The sequence below is a fragment of the Canis aureus genome, chromosome 32 (genome assembly GCF_053574225.1).
Source record: "Canis aureus isolate CA01 chromosome 32, VMU_Caureus_v.1.0, whole genome shotgun sequence".
Lineage (NCBI taxonomy): Eukaryota > Metazoa > Chordata > Mammalia > Carnivora > Canidae > Canis > Canis aureus.
In genome coordinates this window covers 37191796-37211996 of record NC_135642.1, presented here as the reverse complement: position 1 = coordinate 37211996, position 20201 = coordinate 37191796, and the positions used below count along the sequence as shown (strand labels likewise).

Genomic DNA, 20201 nt, shown 5'->3' with positions numbered 1-20201 from the left:
CCTTGTTTCTACACAGTACAAACCCACGTATATGATGGGACTTCCCAGGAAACAAGGCGGGTGGAGGACAAGTTCAAAATGCTTCGTTTCCCACAAAAGGGTGGTGATTCAGACATCATCCATGTACCGCAGGATGCGACCATGTCATTTAGTCCCCGAGGAGGAGCTGGAAGTGCTCAGAGAAGATGGCAGGGACTTAACAGTAGACCCCAGGTTACGGTCCAATCCCTGGGCACCACCAGACCAGAATGCCCCCCGGGGGGCTTGGGAGGTGCCACAGAACTCATTGTACAGGTGGAGACACTGAGTCTGAGCCCAATGAGGTTCATATGAGGGGCACTTTGCAGTGACTTGGGGTGTGAGTTCTGGCCCTGACACTTAGGAAGCATGTGACCTAGAGCAAGTCCCTTCTTCTCTTTAGAATGTGTGATGGAAATTGTAATGCCTCCCAGGTAGGGTTAGTATGAAAAGTTAGAAGTGATACCGATTATCCCAAAATGTCTGGCCTGGATGAGTTGCTGAGTAAAGGTTCCTGTATTATATTTAGCAATATCGATACATTCATCAAGGGCTTCTGTGAATCAGGCTTTGTTCCAAGCACTCATCTTCTCAATAATCCTATTAAAGGAGTGCTGTTTAAGTAGCTTGTCCAAGATCACCCAGGATATAAAGTCACAGCCTGGGATTTGAACCCAAGGCAGCCTGACTCCAGTGACTACAATCCCGAGAGGTTTATGTGACTTGCCCAAGGTCACACAACCACCACCAAACAAGAGAACCAGGATCCAAGCCCAGGTTGGATCATTTCAGAGCCCACCTCTTTCCTTCTTTCCGTGTACCGCCCACATGACTTTGGCCGTGTCTGTGCAACACGCTGACTGTTTTCACTTAATTATGTTCTCTAAATGGACTTTAAATCAGTTTAATTTTTTATTTACCCCAATCCTGAGCAATAATTGCCATGAAACCTAAGCTTTCATTGGCTTATAACTTTTTAATACCCATTAAATAAAAGCATGAGTAGTCAAGTTGTAAAGTTCACTCTTGTCCCAAGTAAACGTTTCTCACCCACGACGCCATGGGGGCCACTGGCTTATACTGTGCAGTGCTCAGGAAGGACAGATGCCCCCGTCCCTACTCATGCAGAGCTGAAGTGGGACCAGGTTAGGTTTGACTGGGGGATTTTTATGAAACAGATCTGGATTCTTTTCATCTGTGGCATGATTTGCCCTGGCTCTCTCGCCTTGGAGGTTTGATCAAGGCTTTGTCAAGGGCCAGGACCCCATGGTGTTCTCCGGGAGGAGTCTAGAGGAGCTGGCGGGTGTGTCCAGGCACAGGAGTGGCCGTTTGCCCTTGTGCTTAGCCCACCCCAGGGCTTATGCTGGGCTGCTTGACTTGGGCTGCTTGACTTGGCAGAGGCCCCACTGGGCTGGTCCCCACTGCTGATGGGGGTGGGCCAGGGAAGAGGGGTCTACCCAGGGGGCCCCAGTCATGAAGGAGAAGGGAGTTTTATGTGGAACCAGAGCCCAGGTCAAAGCTTTGCTGAGCATGGGGCTAGTCTGGAATTGGTGCAGGGATGGGTGAGTGGGAGGGAGAAAGGTGGGATGTGGCGGGGGAGTACCTCCACTCTCTACAAGGTTGCCTGGCCCCTGGGACAGTGGGCACTGTTCACCGGCTTCTCTCTTACTCCGTCCTCCTCTACATAGCATCACACCATCCTCCCAGTGCCAACACACACCCTGCTCAGGGGGGTGACACTACCTCAGGCAGGTCACACCAGCCAGCACCCCCTTTTCTCCCAACCGTGGCTCTGCTCAGCCCGCTGGACAGTAGAACAAGTGTGAACTAATTCACACAGAGGGGTTCATGGCTGATAGAGCATTAGGCTTACCCCACTCCTTACTGATTATTTAGGAGAGGCTGCTTGAAACCAGCCATGACTTGGCCCAAATGGACCAGTCCGAACCAACCCTGAGTGTTACAGATGTGGAAACCAACCCCTAGGGCTGGATTACAACTCTCACTCCCCCTCTGAGTCAGAGGTAATGAAGAAGCCTTGGCCCGCAGGTGATGACCTCTGGGCAAGTTCAGGCTCTAGTATTAAACTTGAATGAGCCATATATCCTCTTGAGCCTTCCATTCAGTCACTTCTAAAGTAAGTGTTTGGCCTCCATGATGCTAACAGCTCCTTGAGGGCTCTTCTTCCATGCTCCTGTGACCAATTCCTGAGCCAGAAGGTCACCTTTGACTATAAAGGCCACATGTAACATGGGAAAGTTGACAACAGGGACTCTATTTTTAAAGAACTGGGTCGAGAGCGTGGGTGGCCCTTCCTCATCCAGCGGTCCCTGAGCAGTCCTGGGCCTCAGGGGTCTCTTACAAGGCCTCATTACCAAGTATCTGCCTGAGAAGAAACTTGGAGCCTGAATATCCCAGACAAGTGGCCATCCTTGGCTTGCATCCCTCCAGTGACAGAGAGCTCACCACCTCATAAGGCAGGCCTTTGTTTTCCCGCAAAGACAGATAGAATCATGAACCCTTGACTCTACTAAAGACCTGAAAGTGACAATAGACATTTGAGATCATTTTGAAACCATAAGGAACTGACATATGCCAAAACCCAAAAGGCTTCTGGGAACTGAAACTCTTCCACCCCCTGGTATCCTCCATCTCCATCAAGCCTGGCCAAGAGCATCCAGCTTAACTTGGGTTCTGCTGGGTCTGTGTTGAGCTTGTGCAGCCAGAGAACTTTTCAGATGGGTGTGGGTGCATCCACTGTAGGGCGGGCCCTGTAGGCTTGGGAGGGAAGGCCCCCACAATTCCTTTTTTTAGTTTGTATTCAAAGACCAGGGCAGACAGGCACAGCAGTTCTCTGGGTCCCACTGCTCTGCTTCCTCTCCTCCGAGGGAATGCCCTGCCACAAATTGCATATCCTAAGCCTTGTCTTGCTCTTACTTTGCCCAAACACTCCCTGGGCTGGGGCTAACTCTGGATGCACAGGGCTCTTGATCCCCACACCCATGACAAGCAGGAAATAATCTTAGGAACTGGAAAACCAAAACCAAACTGTCTGAACTCTTTGAGCTGGTTAGTATGTCAGGAAAGGGAGGAACTCACTGTCCAATTCAGCTCCCTTTAAAATGGCCAGTGGCCAGGATCAGAGTGGGCAGGGCCGCCACGTACAGCTGTGCAGACTGTACACTGCATAACCCAATCGACTGTAGTGTAAACAGCTCCCTCTGCAGTAGTGGGCGCAGTGCAGTGACTGGGGGACTGGAGGGGGCAAAGTGGCAACAGGGTACACCATCAGGCTTCGTTAAATCCTACACAGGGACTTTGAGATAGAGCATCCAGTCCCGTATGTGCCTTTCACAGACAAGAGAGCAGGTTCAGGAAGGAGGAGAAACTTGTCCAAGTTGTGAAACAAGTTAAAAGCTGTGCCGGGATTAGAACCAGAGCTTCTGGAGCCAAATTCAGTACTCTGAAGTTTTCTCCCTCTCTGCGGCTCCAAGTCTCACATTTCCCTCCTACTCCTTGTTGGCAGGTTAGAGTATGAGACTCTTGGAGGCCTGAATGCTTTTATTCCTTTTTCTGCCCCCCCCCCCCGCCCCATCTCTTTTAACAAATGCATAGTGAGTACTTGCTGCGTGCTAGGCATTGCTCCAGATGCCGTGGATAAGGTAGGGAGACAGACTGACACGGTCCCTTCCAGGAGAGTGCTGATAAATGTTTAACAACTAGTTCTGGCTCCTGGGATGAGATGGGAAGAGTCCCTATTTGTAGCATTTGCCGAACGCCGCGGTGTAAATCCTCCCACTGTGGTCAGTTAAAAGCCACCACCATGACATCACCAAAAGGGAAGATCGCACACATTCAGCTCTCTGTGTGCCTCACCAGCACACCACTGGTCCCTTTCCTTGTGGAACTGAAACCCCAGGGGGAGAGGAGACCGTGTCCAAGGGAGCAAATAGCTCTTATAACCGACTATAATTATCTTTATTCGTAACAGACATAAGGAAGATGCTTTGAGGGAGAATAATGGTTCTCTATAGCATGAAGCTCGAGGAGCAGGAAGGCAGAAGTGATGAGGATGGTGACACAAGGACACACAGAGCCTGTGGGGCCCGGGGGAGCCCTGGAGAAAGGCCTGGAATCTACCCTACAGGCAATGGGAGGACCTGGGAAGGTTTTCAGCAGGAGAGTGCCAGGATCGCTCTAACTGCCAGGGAAGAGTGTAGCTTGGAGCAAAAGTAGAAGTGAGGGACCTATCAGAAGGCTCTCGCAAAGGTCCAGGCACAAAAGGATGCGAATGACTTGGTGTGGGTGGCATCAGACGAAATGGGGAAGAGGGGACACATTCCAGAAGCACCAAGGGGGTGAAGCCTGCAGGATTTGCTGACAGGAGGTGAAGGAAAATCCTGAGGACCAACCTCCAAGCCTCTGACTCTGAGCAGTCAGGTGGCTGGTAACTCTAGGCCCTGAAATGGGGAGTCTTGGGGAAAGCCTTTCGGGGAGGGAAAGCCGAAGGCAACTTTTTGATTGTGTGAAGCACGATGCCAGGAGACATCCGAATAAAAATGTCTGTGGGGAGCTGGGCATTGACTGTGGGGCTCACAGGGCAGGTCTGGGCTGGACTGGTGTGACCTAGCGGGGGGCGTGTGGGGGCAGGATCCCAGGACCCTGGGCCACTTTGGGATGAGTAGAGAAAGGTGAGAGCCCAAGGCCCACACTCTTGGAGTCGTACAGGCATATTTTGGGGTCACATCTCTTGACTCTGGTCTTCCAGGCAGCTTGAGGTGTGTGCACTGGGGGGAAAGGGTTAGTGGACCGAGGCTCTATTGTACTTAACTGAACTTGCAATGCAGTGATTCGTAATACCGACACTGGTGTGTTTTTATATCTCCTTCACAGCAGTTTTTGAAAACCTAAGGAAAGAAGTTCATTTTGATCACTTTCCCTGGCCAGAAAAGGGAGTAAGTGATGTAAGGCAGGAAAATGCACTGGCTTTCATGAAATTGTGAATCTTACTCCCGAAGGAGGCGATCCACGTGTTGCCTGAAGGCCCGAGCTGGGTGTCCAAGGCTGGGAGCAAAAACAATGTTAATTACAGCAAATTTCAGTTCGGTGTTTGCTGTTTTCAATTTTTAGGCCTGTTTTCCATGAGCTTGACATCTGCTTAACCAGCACATTGGCAAACTCCAGATTTCTCAAACAAAGAAAATAAAAAATAAAAAGGAGAGCCCAGGCGCTCGCCAGCACTGGCTCCTTCTCTCCATCTCCCCTTTCTGGATGCTTATGCAACAGTCTCGGTGTCAGCCCCGGCAAGTTGTTTGGTCTCCTCCAGAACCCCCAGTGGCGAGGCCTCACCACTCCATACAGGCACCTAACCCGTGTCTGGTGGCTTCTGATTTAGGGGATTGATTTGTGACAAGTCGCATAGCAGCAAGCACCAACCAGCACACTGTGGGAGTAGGAGAGAGAACAGCTGAGCTTTTGGATGAGACCAGCAGGCTGGAATAGGGGAGAGAGGTAGACCGGCCGGGCAGAAGGGCTCGGAGGCCGTGGGCACCCGGCGTGTAGCATGAGGGCAGAGCAGAGTCTGGCTGGCGAGAGCTGAGGGTGCATTGAGAAGGCGGTGGGCACTGCCACGGCTGCCCTGGGTCCCGTCAAGCGTAGGTCCTTCTTAGATGACTATCAAGCTAATTCAATAAACTCTGTGCTCATCCATTCATGAGTTCATTCATGAGTTTGTTCAGTCAACTTTATTGAGATCCTGTTGTGTTCCAGACACTGTGCAGGGCACAAGGCTGGAGAGGGACAGAAGCCCCCCTCGACTTGGTGATAGTAGCCTCCCTTTTGGCACCAAAGGTTGGGTTAGCACAGGGGGGTCTGCAGTGTCTCAACCCAAGTGAAAGCTTCAAAAACAGAACTATTTCTGGTCCAGGAATGCGGGGGCGGGGGGTGGCATCCCCTTTGGGCATGAGTAGAGGGTCTCACCCAACCCCACCCTGCCTGTTCTCCGAGCACGGACACAGCTGACCTGGAAGGGACACTCGACAGGGGTCAAGGATATGTCACCTGGGAAGCAGGCAGGCAAGGCACTCGGAGCCTTCACTTCCCTGCCTGTCCAGTGGGGATCAAATCTCTAATCACGCGTTAGGGTTCAATGAAATACTGTCCTGACACCTGGCCCATCCCTGGCATTTGGTATGGGTGCTCCAAGAGTGGCAGCCGAATCCCACTGGGAGATGTCAGAGAAGGAGTGGAACGAGAGCGCTGCCTTGGGATCTCTGCTCTAAACATGTGCCACCAGTTAGATGACCTTGGTCACAGCGGGCAGCCTCCTGAGTCTCCAATTCCCCTTGGTGGGAGAGGCCCAAGCCCACCCTTGGCGTGTGTGCTCACTTCATGTTTGTTGAGTGACTGCTGCTTGAAACACTAGGCACCAAGGGCTTGCTTCCTGCCCCTGGACTCTCCACGACAGGGAGGCAACGGGGAGCAAAGTGGGGGAGGCGAGAGCGGCCGATTCCTTCACCGTACCTGCAGGGAAGCTTTCTGATTCTCAGGTGCCCTTTTTCATACATGCAACATCCACGAGGACGTGCAAGTACATATTGACCTGGGGCTCCTCCCTCCACCAGATGAAGCAGGGGATGCAGGCTGTGGGCACGTGTCCCGGATGAGATCACTTCCCTGCGAGATTCCCCCAAAAAATGAGTGGTGTGCTCATTCCGTGGGGAGGGATGATGCATTTCCATGGAGCCTCTGCACAAAAGGCTCTCCCATCCCTTCTCTACCGGTCGGCAGGGAGGGATGACACTTCAGAGGGATGGCACCCATGTCCTCTGAGTGCTCTCCTTCCTCTGCACTCGGTCAGGTAAAATCACCCCTGCCTGTCATTACCACTCCGCAGCTTCTCCTCTCTGGCTAATGCCTTGGCTACGCATGCACGAGCATACGCTAGGTCCCTCAGTGGGCCTGTTCTGACCTGCACCAGGGATGGAGGGAGCCGAGGATTTGAGATTCTGTGCAGAGATAAGGTTCCCTCCTGCTGCTTCAGGGGAGGGAAGGAAAAGGTAGGTAGGGGGTTGGTTGGCAATACTAGTGGTCGGAGGAATATGAAGTAGGGTGGACTCCATAGTGCTTCTTTCCGAGCAAAAGGCAGTGGGATAATGACGGGTTAGTGGACCGACATGAAGTCCATCCAGAAGGGCAGTCATTTGTAAAAGAGTAAGATGTGAGGAGTTGATCAGAGAAGATGGAGAACAGGTGGTCTTTTGTAAGAGTAAAGACCCAAGTTTGGGACATCTGAGTGGCTCAGTGGATGAGCGTCTACCTTCCGCTCAGGTCATGATCCCGGGGTCCTGGGTTCAAGTCCCACATCAGGCTCCCCACACAGAGCCTGCTTCTCCCTCTGCCTGTGTCTCTGCCCCTCTCTGTGTCTCTCATGAATAAATAAATGAAATTAAAAAAAAATCAGCCAATCAGTGACAGAAGCCAGGGGAGAACCCAGGTCTCCTGACTCCCGGCCTCATTCTACTTACCGCAGCAGTCCTAGCTCTCAGGAGGTGGGCATTATGATCTGTTGGCCTTGGCGGTGGTCCTCCAGCCACTTCTCCCAGTGAAGGGGTCATTGCTCCCACCCGTGGAGGAACCAGGGAAAGAGAAGCTTCAGCGCTTCCAAGGCCACTTAGCCATGTACTCAGGGAGTTACTGCATGAAGCGTGGCATCCACAAGTTTGAAGTAAGACAAGTCCTAAGGGAGCCACGGTGCCCCTGCCACTTGCCCCAGATCTCCTCACTGGGGTTTTAGCAACACTGTCCAGCAATGGGACAGGGCTGGGCTTTCTTGGAAAGGCGACCACATTGCCTAGACCCCCACCAATGCCACCCCTCTGCCAGCTGGGCGGGCCCGGCAGCCGCAGCCAGGGAAGAGAGGCCCCAGGGCCTGATCTCCAGGGTTCAGGCAGGGCGAGGGAGTGGGGCCTGCAAACTGCAGAGCCCTATGTGACAGTTTTCTTCAGTCCTTTCCTTTGGCTCGGAAATGCAAAATATGATCACTTTTGCCTGGAGAGTTCCCCTTCCTAAATGTGTTTGGCTCCGGCCAACGTTAAGATGAGTTTGCATTCCTCCACACGGCCGGGCCTCCAACTCTAAATTGTTTGCAAAGACTCAAGACAGATGCTCGCGTGCCGACAGCTGGAAGCAGGCTGTGTGTTTGCCCAAGAGAACCCCACTGACGTGTGCGGGGATGGGGCCTTACATGGCAGAGAGCAGAACCGGCTCGTTTTACAGGTGGGGAAACTGAGGCAGTGGTGACTCTCCGTGGATGCACGGCCAAGTCAGCGACAATGCTGAAATTAGAAGCCAGAGAGCACCGGCCTGGCCCAAAATTCTCTCGGCCTCACTTTGGGCTCTGCTGACCAGCTTACATGTCCAGTGGCCCACCCACATGACTGTTGACTCTGAAGACCGCACATCTTGTCTAACGACTTGTGTCCTCACTGCCCAGCATGCAACCTGAAGCATCGCAGACCCAAACAGACTTTTATTGAATTCATGGACCAAAGAGGAAGGTCATGCAGAAGGGCGGGTGGTGAATAAAGATGAGCATGAGGAAGAGTTGGTGACCTGGCACCAATCCCCACCCCTCTCCTAGCCTTAGCTCTCTCACTTACGACAGTAAAGAGCTTAAGCCTGATCAGGTGGTTCTCAAACTATGTTCCAGGGCACGCTAGGATTCCCAGGGATTGTCTTAGGACTCTCCCTGGGGGATAAAGAGGGACTCCCTGGCTCCCTGCCCCTAACCCCACCTCAACCTCTCGTGTCTGCATTTCATGTGTAGGCTGGCTTCAAAAAAGTTGCGCTTCGCTGCAGGAAAATGATGCTAGGCAAGAAAAAGAATAACTGGCAAGATCCCTCCTTGCTCAGAAAAAATAAAATCTGAAGAAGTTACCCTTCCCTGATAACAGATTTGCTACTCCTTTGGCCCAGTGTTCGAGTGTCTGGGGAGGTGGGCAGGGGTGGGGGACACCGTAATTGTTCATGAGCCCTGGCAACTGGGAGGAAAGGGAATGGGGTACAGGAGGGCCTTGGTGCTGTGGAGGGTCTATGGCTGCTCAGATACTACATGGATCCCAGAATCGGTGCTCAGGGTCTGTCTGTCTGCCTGTCCATCTGCTGCTCCTGTGTCTGCCATCCTGTGTCCTCACGAGGCACCATAGCACAGCTCTAAGGCTGAGTGATCTGCTGGCTGGGCCACACTGCTCCCTGACAGGCTAGGACCGGGTCTAGCCCTTCCTCACTCTGGCCTTCCCTGTGAGCCCTTGAGAAGGGAACGATCGGATTGCTACCCCAGAAACTGAATCCCCACAGATCCCCAGCCTCCCTCTCCTTATGTCTTTGTCAGTCACCCTGTAAAACCTTCCCTTCTCCTCCCTGACTGCCCATCCTTTAAGAGCTAGACCAGGGGCACCTGAGTGGCTCAGTCGGTTGAGCATCTGCCTTGGGCTCAGGGCATGATCCCGGGGTCTGGGTTCGAGCTGTACGTTGGGCTCCCTGCTCAGTGGGGGTCTGCTTCTCCCTCTGCCTGCTGCTCCCTCTGCTTGTGTTCTCTCTATCAAATAAATAAATGAAGTCTTTAAAAAGAAGAGAGAGCTAGACCAAATCAGTTACCAATGGCTACAATAATGCCGCATAACAAATAACCCCCAAAATCTGAGTGGCAGCCAATAATTAAGTAGTTCATGTGTCTGGTACCAGCTTACCTAAACTAAGCTCACCTGAGTGGCTCTGCTGGTCTCCCTGGCCTTGCTCCTACATGCTGAGGACGGCTAATCTCAGCTGGGTTTGGCTAGGGCTGCTCAGCTCCAAATATCCTTCATCCTTTTCCTGGCATCAGCGGGCTAGCCTGAGTGAAATACTTGTCACATTGATGGCAAAAGTGCAAGTGAACAAATAGAAACAGAGCATCGTTAAGACCTCCGCTCCACTGGGAACTGGCTCACTCTAATTTCTGCCTCCTATGGCCCAGCCCAAAGTCAAGTGGGAATGCTCAGCAGTGTTTGTTATGTATTGTTGTTAGGCAGAGCTAAATGTTCGACTTTAGTTCAACACATTTTGCTGAGTACCCACTGTGTCCCAAACCCTGTGTTAGGCGAAGAAGTAAATGGAACCCAGCCGGTCCTTGTCCTCTTATTGCTCAGACTCTCAGCCCTGGGAGAAGATGTAGGAAATTCACTCCACTCGGTGTATATAGGTTGAACCCCACACTTAACAAGTCTTCAAAAAAAAAAAAAAAAAAACAAGTCTTCACATGACACCTCCAGAAGTGGATGCACGGGCCGACGGAGCTGCTGCCCGAGAGAAGCTTGGAGGCCAGTGTGATTTCCCTGTTGTTCGAGCAGTTACCCACGGGGGAAGGACTGCATACTTTCCCCACCTGCCAGGGGCTCCCAAGAGCAGAGCCCAGATCCCCACCCTCCTGAGGGCTTCCTGAGGGAGTGTGTAGTTACTAGGTTTCCTATGAGGGCAGCGGGACCCCTGGGGGCTGGGTCCCCACTTCTCCCCAGAGCCAGAGGGCACCCCAAGCTGGGACCATCTTCTCTCTAGTACAGGCCTTCCCCCCCTCACTAGTGCCTGTGACAGGGGCCAAGACTAGAGAGAGCCCTGGGGCCTTGCCAGCCATGCCCCCAAAGCTGGCATCGCCTTCTTACATGCCTGATTTGAGACAACAGCCTCCAGGCAGAAGGGAAAGGTGGCTGGTGGCAGAACAAGAATCACTGTGCTTTTGTGCTCTGCCCAGGCAGAGGGGACAGCAGAGCAGACGGTGCAAAACAGCCAGGCATTGAATTCTCATTTCTGCCTCACTTTGGAAATGTGTTATTTCGTCTTCCCCGGAGGCAAGAGATCCACTTTACAGTTTCCTTTTGCTTTGAGTTAGTTTCTGGGTCTTTCCCTGCCCTCCTTCTCCATCTGTGTGGTTGGCTTTTAGACGTGAAGATTCTTGGGGCCCCAGTAAAACTGAAAAGAGGGAGACAGTCCGAGAGGGTTTGGGTTACATTTCTGCCTCCCTCGCCCGCCTCCCAGCTCATATCACCTAAGGAAAACAAAAGCGTTTGCTTACACAGTTGCATCTGCAGCCCGGAACAGGGCCCAGGGAGTGAGCCGAGGCTGGGGTCCGGGCACACGGAGGGAGGGCCGCTGAGAGGTGTTCACTCTCAGGCTCCCCTCTTGCTGTCACCACCAGTCTGGTGCTTTCAAGGTCCCTGGAACTCTGGCTGCACCCTTCTGGCATAGCTAGTCCCCTTGTATTATACCTATTAGGGTCAGGAATTCACCGATCGGCTCTCTAGTGAGGAGGATTTAGGGTGAGGGACCCAGGACTGGGGAGTTTTTAAGAAGCAGGGGGTGGGAGGAGGTCAGGCCGGGGTGAGAGCTGTAAGGTGAGGAATTTGAGAGCTGGGAGGTGGTGGGGCTGATGGGGGAGAGGAGGCTGGATGGAGGCTGGATGGAGGCTGGATGGAGGCAGGGGGCCCGGGCTGGACTGCTGAGGCCTCGGAGCACCTCCCTGCCATTCCTAGCCGTGTGACCCCAGCCTTTTCTCAGACAGCACCTCCGTTTCATCACCTGTAAAAGGAGAAGAATATAATGTACTTACTTCAAAAGGGTATTGTGAGGATGAAATAGATTTAGAAGAGTGTTTGGCACCTAGTGAATGCTATACATGGTGTTACCCTAATCTAAGTGGCAGGGGACTGTTAGTACCTAGATCTGAGAGCTAGGAGGGAAACTAAGGCAGGAAGAAGCCAGCAGGTACTGGTTCTGCGAACAGATTCTCAGAAGGTGAGAACCCCAGCAGGCAAGTCTCCCTGCATCCTTCAGGCACAGGGTAGAGATAAAAAGCCACTCCTGGATGTGGCCCTGAGTAGTGTGGACACGAGTAAGAGAGCAAGGCAGAGGTAGAAACTGCTCTGATCCAAGGAAGAGTGTGAAAGTCGCTATGAGCAACCAGAGGAAGGACCATGATGTAGCAAGGTGTCCTCAGACCTGGGCCTTGATATTCGAGAAGGAAAGGAAGGCCTTCTAGGGTGGATGAACAAGCATGGGCAAAGGCATTCTGGCAGCCCAGGGAATGGGGAATCTTGAGTCAATTCACTTCAACTAAGATGTTTTGGGTGCTTCCCACATGCCGGGCACTGCTGAGGGTTCGTTACTGCGTTCGGACTGGTAACCACCCTTCCAGGTGGGGATTATTATTTCCATTTTATAGATGAGTAAACTGAGAACCAGAAAGAAGAAGTAAGTTACCCTGGGTCACCCATAAGTGAATAAATGCTGGAGCTGGGCTTCTAACAAGCTTTCCCTGAACTCAGAGGTCATGCCCTCTCCTTGCCTGGCCTCGCCTTTTCTCCTTCCCTCCGCTCTAAGGACTCCTGCCCACCACCTTTGGATCACCTTACCAATGTTTATGCATCACCTTTCCAAGCTGAGATCTCAGCTCCAGAAGCTTCCTCACCGCCACAGCCCACAACCATGGCCCTGTGGTCACCGCCTTGCACTTACTCTCCACATGCCTCTCCGTAGCTTCTGGGCTCCCCACTCTCTTGTCATCTGGCTCACCCCTCAGCGGTGTTCGGGGCTAGCCCCTGGGCTGGGTGCTGGCTCCAGCAGTGAGTGAACAGACCCCGTCTAACCTTCATGGGGCTGCCATCCCCACGGGAAGATGGGAGCGATCCAATGATGGAAACGACTGTGTCTAATTACTGTGATAAGAAGTCACCAGTCACCTATTAGGGAGTACAAGAGGTGATGAGATCCTCAGGCCAGGCCTGGGGTAATCGGGGGTCAGGGAGGCTTCTGGGGGTGCAAGGGAGGTGTGGCATTTGTGCTGAGATTTGCTGGTGATGCGAAGGTCATCTGAGAGGCTCATGTAGGGGAAGTGGCATGTGCAAAGGCCCCAGGGCAGGAGGAAGCAAGGGGATCTGGGGAGCAGAAAGGGGCCCCTGGTGACTGCCCTGTAGGAAGCCAGAGGAAAACTCACACAAGATGAGTCTGCAGAGGCTCCCAGGGCCTTGGGACTGCGTGGAGGGTTTGGGACAGGGCTGGGTGGGGGTGGGTGGGGGGAGCAGTGAAGAAGGATTGACACAGTGTAGACTCCCGGGAGCGACACTTAGGCTCCAGTGAGTGCTCCCCGTGGAGCTGTTGGTTGACAGTAGCTGTGACCGCGTCCTGGCCAGCGTGCCCCGGTGTTTGGGACTGGGACCGCCCCGCCTGGTAGCAGGGCAGTGGCCTTACCCTAGCCTGGAGGGGTGCTCAAGCTCAGTGCTGTGGCTTCCATCCCTTCTTGGGATTGACTGGCTGGTGCTTTTTCAAAAGACAGATAGGCTTCTGAAAAAGGGAGCAAGAGCTGATGTAGCTTTGGCCACAGGCCACAGGAGAGCAGCCCAAGTGTCGTGGATTCCCCGCTCGGTCCTCAATATCCAGGGCGGAGAAGCGGTGAGCTGCCCAGCCGGGCTCCGGGTGTCTCTGCAATCGGCCTGCTGATTCCCAACAAAAACAACTTTGTTTTGTTTTATTGGTACTTGGGGTTCATAAATCTCTGAGAATAGTGTGAAAGCCATCTCCCATCTGAGGAACAGGCCAGAGATCTCGTTGGGAGCTGAGGTCAGAGCGTCGGGCTGGACATGACCTTTAGGAAATCCGTTCTCGGACTCCGTTTGGTCAGAAGCAAATGGCAGAGCCAGGGAAGAAACCAGCACTTTGTAACTCAATGCCCCAGCGCTGAGGGCTTTTGTCCTCTAACCTGCGGCCAGCTTCACTCATCCTGTCCCCAGGAGCTTGAGGGTAGGGGTGTGGGGGAGACTGGACTGCTCCTAGACAGACCCTTAGGTGACGCCCGCCTTCTCTCCACGTGCTTCTCTCGGTAGACCCTAAAAGCAGAGGATGTGGCACCTGAGGGCAGAGGTCAGAGAAGACACCGCCTTCTCTGAAAAGAATAGTCCCTCCTCCCTAGTGGGTCCTTCTTATGGTCCCCCAGGAGTAACACATCACCCCAGTGCCCTGAGCTATTTGATCTTGAACTTGCTCTCATCTCTCCCAACCAAGTGATTTAGGGCAAATTATTTAACCTCCCAGAGGTATAGTACCCATCTCACAGGGTTGGTGTGAGATTTAACTAATTAATGTGAAATTGATGGTTAGACACCCAGAATGTGCCTGGAACATCTCAGCACTCCGTAAGTAGCCTTTTTTTTTCTCTCCTTTTCCTCATGGAGGAGAGAGGACATGTGACCCCAGGGTGGCTCCTGGTCCCCAACCACCCAATCAGTTGATCCCTACAACCACGCACCAAGGGCTAGATCTCTACCCAGGCTCGAAGGATGAGTGGTGAGGGTACAGCAGTGTCTTGTGCCACTTAGAGAACATGAGAATATTGTCAGGGCACCTGGGTGACTCAGTCGAACGTTTGCCATCAGCTCAGGTCATGGTCTCAGGGCCCCGGGATCGAGCCTGCATGTTTGGCTCCCCCCTAAGTGGGGAGTCTGCTTCTCCCTCTCTCTCTGCCCTCCATGCTTGCTTGCTCTCTATCTCTCAAATCAATGAATAAAATCTTTATTTAAAAAAAAAGAATAATTTCGACTATCAGCCACATAACAAGAAACAGAAAAGTATCTAATATGTTTGTGATAAGTACCATCAGGAAAAATGAAGAAGGGGGATAGCGAGTGACGAGGTGGCCTAGTGGTGGACAAGATGGCACTGGAACAGTGAGGCCAGGGACTTAAGGGGTGAGCCATGCGGACAACCAGGAGAGGAGCCTTCCAGGCAGAGGGAGGAACCGGGGCAAAGACGCTGAGCAGAAGGTGGTCTGACATGTTACAGGAGGGACAAGGCAAAGCATGGCTGGAGCAGAAGGATGGAGGGGGCGGACAGGAAATTAGGGGCAGAGGGAAGAGCATGGGGAAGGGGTAGGGGGTAGTCACGCAGGGCCTGCTGGGAAGGAGTCTGGCCCTGATTGAGTGGGGTGGAGACCTGGTGGAGGGCACGGGGCTGAGGGGTGACAGGATCTCACAGGTCTTGGAAGGACCCCTCTGGCCGTGTTCACACAAGACGCACTGGTAGTGGGAAAGCCCCAAAGACACCATTGATGGCCTTCTTTTCCCCCTGGTCCTCACCCTTCTGCAGGCCTGGAAGTGGTGGGTGGGTCCCAACAGCCCCAAGGTGCTTTCCTGTTATTCAGGACCCCCCCACTCCCCACCCCCGCTGAGGTCAGATACAGAAAGAGGAGGACACGGGACCGCCATGGGGTGTCTCCAGGGGCGCCAGGGAGCCAGATAAGGTGTTGCACACCATCGGGGAATGTGCGTGGCCTGTGCATGTAAATGTGTGTGTGTGCACCCGTGTGTGCAAGCATGTCTGTGTGTGCACACATGCACATATGCATGCGTGGGTGTGAGCATGTATGCGAGCATGTGTGTTCATTCCTGGCATGGGTCTGGAGTTCCTCATGTGCAACTCCACTTTTTCTACCTCTCTCTACCCCCCCGGCTCTGCACAGGGGACACTAGCGTCCCTCCCTCCTCCATGGCATGCCCTTACTGGCAGAAAACCGGTGCTCCTTCATCCCCCGAAGCTCACAGACTGGGGTCCTCCTCCCCGAGCCTGCCTGCTGCCAGCCAGGCCAAGAAGTCTGTTCAAGGGCCTTGTAACAAGCACTAAAGAATTAGGTACTCCTCTTCCCCCACCCCCACTCTGGGCCATGACACCAAATTCATGTGGCAGATTAGGAATCGTGGAGACAGGATTGGCGGCTACATAGCAACTTACCACTGTCCTCATCCACAGCAGGCACCACGCATTGATCACAGTAGTCTTGCCCCCTGAGCACACGCTTGACCTCAGAATTTTTCTTAACTCAGTGCTCCAGGCAGCACGAATAATCAATTGACATGGACAAGTGCGATAACATGCATCCCATATCCCTACCCTAAGGGGTTCCAGTGTTCTCTCTGGAACTCTGATTCAATGACTCTAATGATGAAATGGTATCCATTTGCAGAGAAAAATAAGAAAGTATGGAAGAAACCACTTGGTTCCATACAGCCCAGAGTTCAGTGTCCATGGGAAGGAGAGTGGGGCGCTCAAGGTACGAGCATCACGAAGTTGCCATGGAGGTCATATGGTGACGTGTATGTAGATGTTCTTTGAAATGTATAAAGTGCCCTACACAGGAGAGGGGTATTAATGACATTTGTCTATCCTGTTCTATTCTATTCTACTGATTTTATTTCACTAATCTGAAAGTTTGGTCTGATGGTAGGATCCCACCCCTGAAATCCCAGGCGTCTCAGGTTTGGTGTTCCTGTTAGTGATGATGAGTCAGGAGGCCAGATATGCCCTGAAAATTCCTCATGGAGGGAAGGAGTCAAAGAGCAGGCATCTGAGATCCTAGGTCTTGATGCTACCACTGATCTGCTGTGCATCCTTGGATAAGCCTCTTAATCTCTCTGGGGCTGAAACCCCCTCTGCCAAATGTGGATGACGCTTACTCATTCTCCCAAGGTCCTGTGAAGGAAAAGGATGGCAGATGTGAGGAGATCCAGAAACCCAGGCTGCCACGCAGATATGAGTGGTTGTTTCTTGTGATTTGGCACAAGAATGCCAAAGATTCAACACCAAGGCTCTCCAGCAGGTGGAATCGGCTAATTAACACGTGACCTTACCAAACAGGGAAGACCTTAGAGGCCAGGGTGAAAGGGTTATGGGACTGTTTCTCTGCTTTGCATCAGCTGCCCCAGCCAAGCAGTGACCCCAACTGAAACTGGGCAGAGGTTTGCAAATTGGTTCAGAAGGTGGTAGTGAGCCTGCAGAATTGGAGCTGTGGCCACTAGGATGCCAGGCTGGGGGGCAGGTGGGAAGTCATTTCCTCGACTCTTTAACAAGCAGAGATGAGACGAAAGAGAAGAGGGAGGAGCAGGAGGGAGAGGAGGAGAAGAAAGGAGGGAAAAGAGAGAACAAAATGGAAGAGGACAGAGGAATTAGAAGAAGCAAGATTAGAGGTAGGAGCGGTGGAGGAGGAAAGAAGTCTCCACCTCTACCATGAGATGGAGAATTCTCGGAGGGAGGGACCTGGTCTTCCCAGTCAGACCTGGTCTGTCTAAGAGCAGGTTTTATGCCTCCCCTGTCAGATTGTGGCTCTCACAGGGCAGGAGCAGGGCCTTCTCCCAACAGACGATGGGCTCCATTTCCTATGGGGGCTCCCCATGGACAGGAAACATACTCTTCCCACAGCCAAGACCTGCCAGTGGAGCCCATGAAGCCACTGGGGCCCAAACCTCCACCTGCCTCACTATCCTCTTCTCCCCACCCCAGGGTTCACGGATACCTTCAACATGGACACCAGGAAGCCTCAAATCATTTCTGGCTCTAGAGCTGCCTTCTTCGGCTACACGGTACAGCAGCATGACATCGGCAGCAAGAAGTGGTGAGTGAGAGCTGCCCCCCCACCCAGCCCCTGACCTCCCCACACCTGGCCCCTCCACCAGCTGCCCAAAGTGGCCCTCCCACATAGACACCCCAACATCCAGGGACTTGAGTCCCTGTTCCAGCTGTATAGGATCTGCCCCGGACTATGAAACCTCAAGCATTCCATATCAGGCCCTCGATCTTCTCATCTGAAAAATGGAAACAAAAACAGCCAAGTAGCAGGCTATGTGACAGCATAGGGAGCAGGCACCCTAGAACCAGTAGTTAGAACCATCTTTCTCTCATTTGCTTATTTTTTACTCTATTTTATTTTATATATTAATCATAGTTATTTTGAAGTCCTTGGCTAACTCCAATATCTGGATCATCTCTGGGTCTGCTTCTAGTGACTATTTCATCTTATCATTATGAGTTACTTTTTCCTGATTCTTTACCTGTTCAGTGATTTTTTTGTTATACCCTATGTTGAACATTGTGAATGGTACACATTAGAGGCTATAGTTATGTTAGTTATGTTACCTTCCTTTAAAGAACTATACAGGGCAGCCAGGGTAGCTCAGCGGTTTAGCGCCGCCTTCAGCCCAGGGTGTGATCCTGGAGGCCCGGGATCAAGTCCCACATCGGGCTCCCTGCATGGAGCCTGCATCTCCCTCTGCCTGTGTCTCTGCCTCTCTCTCTCTCTCTCTCTCTCTCTCCCTCAAGAATAAATAAATAAAATCTAATCTAAAAAAAATAAAGAACTATACATTTTGTTCTGATAGGCAGTTAAAATACTGACAAAATCACCTAGATCTTACCATGGCTTGGTTTGGGCCTTGGTTAGAGCAGATATCATCTTGTTTTGTCTTTACTCCTAGGCTGTGGTCTTTATTCCTGGGCATGGATTTTCTGAGATCTCAGCTGAAAGCCCACAGTATTCATTAAAGTCTCTCTATTCAGACTGAGCATGCACTCCAGTATCTTCCAAGCACGGGACAGCCTCTAAAATCTCTTCCCCCCAGTGGCTCTCCTCTAGTAGATTTTCTAGAATCTCCCATTATGCATACACAGATTAGGATAGGAGTCAGCCAAGGATCCTCAGGAAAAATTTTAGCAGAGTTTGGGGGGCTCTTTCCCTGTGACTTTCTCCTTTCTACCTGCCCCCACCAGATCCTAGTTTCGGCCCCAATTCCAATCATTGTTTGCTCCACCCAGCAAGATGGCTGCTCTCTGGATTCTCTTCCCCTGTGCCAAAATAAGGAAAATGCCTTCATGCAGAGAGCTAGGCTGAATGTGGGTTTAGCTGCTGTGCTTTCCTTTTCTCAAGTACCAAGCCCTTTGTTGATTGCCGTCCAGTGTCTGAAAATAGTTGTTCCATGTGTTTTATGTAGCTTTTGTAGTTGGTTTATGGCTAGAATTGAAAGTCCTCTTTTATCTCTTTTGCCAACTGAGATTTCACTTCACATCCCTTCCCATGACTACATGAGTTGCCCCATAGAATTCCGTATTTTGTTTTTCATACTGTTTATCAAACTGGATAGCCATTGCCTGTTTCATTGTCTTTTTTCCTAAAATAAGGGATACATTCCCTGGTAATTAGTAGATGCTTGAAAGAACATGCATTGAAAGGCTAAATGAAGGATTTAAACCTCTCTCAATCAGCCCAAATGTAAGATGCACAATATCCATATTTTGTACATGGTACGAAGGGTTAAGGATGAAATAGAACTGGCTTTGACAACATTGCATTTGTTTTAACTAATATTTGTTTATTAAGCTTCTGTTTATTACTAGACTCTGCAAAATATTAGTATGAGTAAAATATGGTTTCACTCTCAAATAACTCACAAACCATTTGAGGAGGCCACACTAACATCCTTGAACTAATTGAAAAATAATACAAGACGAAATACAAGCTGGTGTTAATAATGTTCGTCTCTGTGAGGCCACTTTCTCCATGAAGGTTTCCAGATCTTTCTCCTCGCCTAAAATGGCCTGATCCTTCCCAAGCCGTCTCTCTCGGGTGACAATATCACTTCCTACCTTGTGTTGGGGTCGCTTGGGCCTGTGGCGTACCTCCCCTACTGGACACCATCTGTATCTCCCTGTGTCTGAGAGCCACCAACATAGTGTCTTGCTCATAGAAGGAACTCAGCCAGAATTTGAAAGGAGAAATCCCTGTGCTTGGGGTCTCTGGGAGGGCTTCATAGAAGAGGGGCATTTGAGTGGGGTCTCAAAGGATGAGCCTACATGAGCAGAAAGGGAGGAGAGATTCTCATGGTTGCTAACCTCACGGGAGGGGAATGGTACTGCACTGCAGCCACTTGGCCTTGGCTTGTTTTCTGCCACAGTCAGGCTGGGAGAAACAGAGAGGCCTTGGAGTCCGAGGGAGCTGAACCTCATGCAGAAGGAGCAAGGGCACACGGGACCTTTCAGGAACCTGTCCTCATTGCAGGGACACCCTTGCTCATCCTACGTGCTTGCTTCCCTCTCTGCTTCTCCCCAAGTCCCCATTTTTCCTGTCCTGTAGGCAGCATCCCAAGAGTAGTATTCAGACATAAGTCCCTGTGGATGTTGATCATAGGAAAAGTGGTTGATGCCAGTGTCATTTGAGGGACACTGGCTGGAAATTATGCAGGGGACGGCTCCACTGGTGCATGTTGATTCAACTCCATGCCAGGAGGCACCTCAAAGGGAAGACAAGTGCAAGTGGGGGTTTGCAGTCCAAAGACTGC

The 20201-nt window shown here is 51.8% G+C and overlaps 1 protein-coding gene across 1 annotated transcript in view; it reads left to right on the top strand.

The window, feature by feature from the left end:
* ITGA11 (integrin subunit alpha 11) overlaps positions 1 to 20201 on the top strand; it is a 113406-nt gene that overhangs the window by 13298 nt on the left and 79907 nt on the right. The window contains exon 2 of the mRNA XM_077881646.1: positions 17374 to 17485. Within this exon, the coding sequence (XP_077737772.1) occupies positions 17374 to 17485 (112 nt within the window). The remainder of the gene's footprint in view (positions 1 to 17373; positions 17486 to 20201) is intronic.